This window comes from Pteropus alecto, unplaced genomic scaffold, assembly GCF_000325575.1.
Source record: "Pteropus alecto unplaced genomic scaffold, ASM32557v1 scaffold69, whole genome shotgun sequence".
Lineage (NCBI taxonomy): Eukaryota > Metazoa > Chordata > Mammalia > Chiroptera > Pteropodidae > Pteropus > Pteropus alecto.
In genome coordinates this window covers 2,601,508-2,608,382 of record NW_006494610.1, presented here as the reverse complement: position 1 = coordinate 2,608,382, position 6,875 = coordinate 2,601,508, and the positions used below count along the sequence as shown (strand labels likewise).

The window sequence follows — 6,875 nt, the reverse complement described above, 5'->3', positions numbered from 1 at the left end:
CTGAAGGTCATCTAGGAAATGAAACTCTCAGTACAGAAAAACAGAGAATTATCTTGCATTCCAGCAAGAATCTGAGAAAGAACTAAGTGTCACGTAACAGCTACTGCTCACATCTCTCTGCCCTAAGACTTTCCATAATTCTCATCCGTACATCAAACTTATACTTTTCATTATTCATTTAATTTCACTGCTTAAAATTATAATGAACTATGAAAAATTATAGAAACTACCTTTTTATACAAGAAATTCATTTCATAAGTGATTAATATTGAAATATTTGGAATGCATTATTTACAAAGCATACCACAATACCTAAAACAAAACAAAACCTTATCTAGTGCAACTTCACAAAACTTATTTAGCTTGCTATTTAAAATTCTGGCTTATTTGAACTTTTTGTGCAAGGGCTTTTATCAAACTTTCCTTGCTTATAGTTCTTTGAGAAAATCCAAGTGGGTATCCCTCAATTTTAACTCAATCTTTCCTACACCTATTCCTTGAAGAGGAGGAATCTTATGACAACTGTATAGATTTGCATATACTGTGATATTTTTGTTGTGTTGTAAAATAATTCTCACTGTACACATTCATATTGGTAAAAGCAAAATCAAAGAGCATATTTAACTACAGAATTCTCTAGGACAATATTTATAATCACCTTCACGTTGAAAAAAACAAAACAAAACAAATCTTTCCTTTTACTTCATTTGGCTCTCATCTTCAGACACAGGTCGTAAAGTCTTTATCGGTGGCCACCACCTTACTGTTTTCTCTTCCTTTCCACTCAGCCCTTGAACCAGAGAAGGAAGTTGCATATACTTCCCCTGGATTTTGTAAAACATTAGATTATGCTTGGGAGGCACAATGAGAAGCTTCTGAGTGTGAAGCCACAAAGCTAATCTGGATCTCAGCCCCGCTGCCTCAGGGAAAAGAAGCAGGGACCTACACTAATTCATCACTAATCTGAGATAAAATGGTGTTCTCTTCCAATTTCTCAACTGTCTGACAACATTTTCTCTCTGTTCACAAACTTCAGACCATTGTGAGAAAAGAATGCTTTCTTAACTGTGCCCATTCTTCTCTAAACATAGAATACAGAACTCTAGGTTGAGAAGTCAGGGGGAATTGAAATTTGCTTTAAATATCTGTTTTTCTATTCAATGCCAATTTGAGACTTTTGAGTGTCTTTCCCAGCCCTGGCGGATCCTTGTGAGAGTCTTGTTGACACATGGCAGGATAAGGATGAACTTGAGCACTAGCACGGTACAAGGAATGATGAGTGCTATCACGTAGGCTGAAGGAAGACACCATCTGAGAATCGAAGGACTGAGGAATTTCTTTCCGCCATATATCAGAGTGTGGGCTGTGCAGAAGATCAAGGTCAAGTAACCCAGTTTGGACTATAAGCAAGAAAAAAAAATATGTACTTTGACGCTATTTACATTTTAAAGCAAAACACTCTTAGCTAATGAAGGATATTTATTAACAACTACAAATCTTTGAAACCTATCATATTTAGAACACTCTGCTAAGTACTGAAGAAGAAAGCATTAACCCTCCTTCAGGATGATAAATATTTTACTTAAAAATGATTGTTCTTACAAATAACATGGTGGTTTCATCTTAACCTGGCAGAATGGGACAGTTTCCTAGGAGTAAACTCTTTAGTTAAGATAAGTGAGTTACCTTGCCTTCTTTCCAAATGTTAAAACACCTTTTCTGGAGGCCAGAGATGAGTAAGACACAGTAGGTTCTCAAGAAGCACCACAGCAGTCTCTGTTACTGACTAAGAGCAGATGCTAGCTAATTTCTATCACGATAAAGAGCAATTACCGAACTTTACTTTTGTTTGCTTGGCCTAAATACTAAAGCTAAATGTTTATTTCTATCTTAATGCCTTGAATAACTGTTAACATGAGAAAATGTTGACTGCATTTTGTCCCTGAGACAAACTGCAAGACTTTTGAAATTCAAATAGTTCTATATTTTCAAATCTAATTTCAGTTACTAATTATACTGGTTCACAGTGAACATTCATCAGAGTCATCAGGAGAGTTTGTCAAAACAAATTCCTGGGTCACATGTCCAGAGCATCTGATGCATTGTGTCTTAGTGGGTCCAGGATATTTGTGTATCTGACAAAATCCCAGGTGATACTGATGCTGCTGGTCTAGGTACCACAGTTTGAGGACCACTGGTCTATAAGAATAGTTACTAACCGTGTCTGGTAGTTTATCTGTGGGAAGAAACCGTTTTCCTTCTTACAGGCCAGCACTGAGTCTGTCTGGTATGATGACATTCTAGCATTTCTTGCTTCAAAGGTTTTAAACTTTAATATATGCCTTTACATATCAAAATATCTATATTCTAAGGTTGATTTCAGAAGTAGAAATTTTGTCTTTGAGTTTTTCTTCACCTTATACCTAGTATACCTCCACATACAAAGTTTAGTAGTTGTTGGTGCTTTTCACTCTATACCCATAGCTGTGGCTGTGGGAGTAGTCAGGAATCTTGGCAAGGGATGTCCTGCTAGGAAATCAAACCATTATGGAATCTGCCTTTTGGTACCAGAGTTTAGCGTTTTCTAATTTGAACTTGTTTCAATTGCTATTTTTATGAGATTGCTAGGGAAGTGATGGAGCAAAATGAAAATTTATGCATGGTATGAGAGAAGAATAAGAATATTTGTAAAGCCAGACTCATTTTGCAATAAAAGTAAATTAGATCTTGAAGTCCTCACCTGGACAAATCGGAACTCCCTCCAGTTGACCGCGTTGCTAACTGATGGCAAGGAAGTGATCCCCAAGAGCACAAACAAGAAAAATCCAAGAATTCCTAAGGACACGTATGAATCACTAAGCCAGGCAGAAGAGGTACTAAATGGATTTTCTTTCTTGGATATTGCCTAAGAAAAATTATAAGCAATTTTAAAAATTACATTTTTTTACAAACGGCCCAAACTTTTAAGGGGACTGACAATATCTCTGCATGGTTTATTTATTTGCTCAAGGCAAATTATATGACATTTCTTAATAATCATTTGCAAATCACTGTAAAAATGCACTTAGAAATTATGTTTTTGGTAGAAAAACTAATTGGTTCTGCTGGGACTTCATTATTATACTTGACTCTAGGAGTCATATAGGGAGTTTTAATCAACCCTATACATCCTAAAACAAAGTAAACTTTTACTTAAACCTTCTTTACCATATGGTTTCTTGTTCCCCAAGCAAAACTTGATGTTCTCAAATGATTACATCAAAATTCTGTTTTTCTGCTTTACATGCTGATTATTCACACACACAATGTCTGAGTTCTTTCAGGTTTATTATGTTGTACTATAGAATCAAGTCTGTCACACTACAGATTAAGAGTAAATGTGATTCTTACCCAAGAACTTCCCCTGTATTTGTTGGGGGAAGTAATGTAGAGAAAACCACAGAAGTACCATCAATGAGTTATTGACTAATAAACTTTGAGACTGAAGTAAGGTTGATCAAAACCAGTTATTTCCAAACTAGAACTTATATATAGCACTTCCTCTGGGACTGCTTTTAGACTCCCTGACTTGATTCTCTCTGAATTTTTGACTCTACAGAATATATTGCCTGACATTTGCTCAGAATTATTTAGTTTTCTAAGCTAAATTGGTGACAATTTCCCTCAAGTCAAATGTTAATGGAGTTATAAGCACCCTTTTGTGAATTTGTCTACATTCCTGTAAACATATTGGACCAGCCCCCTTATAAGATAGTTGGTTCTGACTTCCAAAAGCAAGTAGCATGCATAAAAATAGAAGCTTGAAAACACATTGATTTACATTTATTGACTGTCCCCAAAGGAATATAAGTAGGTGTCATAAGTTTTCCTGACCCACCAAATCTTTCAGTTTGTCATGATCCCAGGCAGTCTTAGCACTACAGATCTGAACCCAAGTGAACCTGGGAAGTTAACTTTCATTCTCAAGAGTTGTATGAGACCTCAACTGGATTCATTAAAAACAAAACAAAGAAACAGACATGAGGTGTCTAATTCTAGTTACTTTAAAATATAAAGATGCTTAGAAGAGTGATTTCCTATAATTGGGAATGGAATATGACATAGCAAGATTCCTCTTTGATTTAAGGAGTAGGAGAATACAAGTGAATAGAGATTTACCTGGGTAGTGGTTTGGTTTCCCAACCTCCATCGTACATAATAACGAATAGGAATCACAAGTGTGTAGAGGACGTGAAGGAAGGCAAATCCCAGTGCTACCAAGCCAAGCTGCTTTCTGCAGAGCATCCAGTGGTCAAGCCAGTCTGGGAATCGGCGGTATTTCGTACCTCGGTACAGCTGCAGAATGGCAGCAATAACACCAGGGAGGTAAACCAAAGCAAGCAGTGTAAGTGCTGCTATTGGAAAGACACGATTTGGAATGGAAATAGCCATGCGAAATGTGTTATCTTTGTTTTCATAAACATAAGGGTAAATTACTTCTCTTACAACACAGTAGAAAAAGAAGAAGACACACAGAACGGCAGACAAATAGAAGGGGAACTTCCACATTGGAAATAGTTGCAGTGGGTAGTTTTCAATTTCACTGGCTGCCTTGAGAGATCCTTGATCCAATGGCGTCAGTCCAAGAGTACGAACAATATCCATCACTCTTTGCTTGGCTTTGTTGTTATTTCCGCAGACAAACACCTGGGTTAAAGATAATTCATTTTGTATTTATTCTTTCTTTAGTAATTATTGTGAAAGTTTATATTAAGTACCACTCAGAACAAAGACATGTAGTAGTGAACTGCTTTTCAAACAAGGATATTGAATCAACGTATTTAACAAGATAATGTTTCAAACTTGTACAAGTGTACTGGATAACTAAGTACCAGGGTTTCAAGTTGAGACTGGTTTTAGGCACTCCACACTAATATGATAAGATGTGGTTCTCCACAATGTGAATAGTTGGATCTTTCTTTTGTATTTGGGGGTGCTGCATCATTTATGGATTGTTTCTAATCTCAGTGAATAAATGGAACAAGTTTTATACAATGGTAATGGGAATGGAAAGGATATCCATCAATAATTTAGTTGTGTTATTCTTCCAGTGTTGACAAAAGGCCTCCAGAGACTGACGCCATTGGGTTCCATCAAACTAAAAAAAACTGAGAGTACAGACAGTGGGAAATAAATCACAATTGACTACCCTGCTTGGTTAAACCCAAGAGAACTATTCATGGCACATAGATATCAGCAGTATGAAATGTTTAGTCGGTATTTTATTTTGGAATTATATTTTGGAATCTTTGAGGTAAATACACATTAAAACATTCACTTTTTAAAGACTGAGCATAAATTTATCATTTAATCTTACCTGCCGACTTGCATCCAGTGCTCCTGACTGGAGAGCCCAGGCTGAGATGGTGTTAAATGCTTTTACTACGTGAGCTCCTGGCAGCAGCTGAGCAAGGTACTCTGCATTAGATTCTGGGTACTGATTGATTTTGAGGTTGTTGCTGACATCAACCAATATTTTGCCATTGAGAACTCCAGTTAGTTCTGTGAGAAAATCATAATGCTCCCTGTGGATTGTTAGGAATATGATGTCAGATTTCTGGGCTGCTTCTGAATAGCTCAAGACCTCTGCACCTTTGGGCAGCAGACTGGACTTCTGGGGATTTCGACTTCCAAAAACAACAGAATAACCACAGTGGAGCATTTTAAGTCCCAGTGATCTTCCAAAATCTCCAGTTCCAAAAATACACACAGTCCCTTGTTCTTCTGAAGAATTCATAGTAAGAGGAATTGTATCTGTAGTTTTCTCCATAACTGAAAGATAATAACACAAATATCCAACAAAGTATGAAAAATTAATGAGAGTTACTTCCAGGAAACAGTGGTTGACTGATGTTGTTCTAAGCTTCTGAATTAAGGGTATTCGCAAAATTTGGAAGCAGTAAAAATTGTCATATATATTCTTATATGGGTTTTAGTCAACAAAATCATTGGTGGAAAACTTTTGCTGGATAAAGAGATGCAGTGAAAAACCAAGACACTTACTGTGGACATGTTTTGCAATGATATTACATTTATTGTACGCTTAGTTACAAAAATTCTCAGTCTGCCTGGCTATCCCCTCAATTCTTTATTCTTTTATCCTAATATATTATTTTTCTCTCTTTATACAGGGATGAATATTTACAAGCAAAATAAAGATTCGATCAAGTGGCTGGTGTCCTGTAATGAGATGGATGATGTCTTTACTGATTATTTTCACTTGGATCATCTTAATTATTGCAAAGAGAGAGTGATTCCAGATTCTATTTTGACTATTTGGCCACTGTGTTCATTTAATCTAAATTGCCGTAAACTTTTTTTTTTTTTAAATGAAGATATTGACTATACAGTACTATTTTTTGTTGTTGTTCCACCTCTTATGAGCAGTGTGACCTCTGGTAAGTTATTCAAACTCTTTGTGTCTCAGTGTCATCCTTAAAATGAGATCTGGGTAGTATCTACTTTAGAGACTTTGCAAGGATCAAATGAATTAAGGCATCTTAAAATAGTTCTTGAGACAATAAATTGGTTATTATTGGATTACTTAATAATCCATTAATTATTAAATTAATCAACCTATTAATTATCTAATTAATGTAACCTTTATATTCTGTAAATTAAGGGTTAATTATGCTCCTATAACTGTGTTTATTGGAAATACTTAAAATTTATCTGAAACAGCATTCAATTATTCTTAAGAAACTTCTGCTTTCCCCACTTCTTAAAAATAAAACTCTACATGAAATGGCTTTAGAGCGTATGACTTTATCAAAACATAGATGTAAAAACAGCTCAAGTGTGAATTTCTCTCATTTGTAATTCTTTCACATTTTATT

General features: G+C 35.7%; 1 protein-coding gene across 1 annotated transcript; it reads right to left on the bottom strand.

Moving 5' to 3' along the window:
• Positions 1-1,157: 1,157 nt before the first annotated feature.
• STEAP4 (STEAP4 metalloreductase) lies at positions 1,158-5,809 on the bottom strand. The gene is made up of 4 exons (XM_006925709.2): positions 5,357-5,809; positions 4,159-4,686; positions 2,741-2,905; positions 1,158-1,400 (listed from the first exon to the last, which is right to left on the bottom strand). The coding sequence occupies exons 1-4, from the start codon at positions 5,807-5,809 to the stop codon at positions 1,158-1,160; spliced, it is 1,389 nt and encodes a 462-aa protein (XP_006925771.2).
• Between the last annotated feature and the right edge of the window lie 1,066 nt (positions 5,810-6,875).

Coding starts and splice junctions, on each gene's coding strand:
- STEAP4 (XM_006925709.2), bottom strand. CDS start 5,809: ATGGAGAAAACTACAGATACAATTCCTCTTACTATGAATTCTTCAGAA. Junction 4,687..5,356: donor CACTGGATGCAAGTCGGCAG/GTAAGATTAAAT, acceptor TCTTTAACCCAG/GTGTTTGTCTGCGGAAATAA. Junction 2,906..4,158: donor GAAACCAAACCACTACCCAG/GTAAATCTCTAT, acceptor AATTTTTCTTAG/GCAATATCCAAGAAAGAAAA.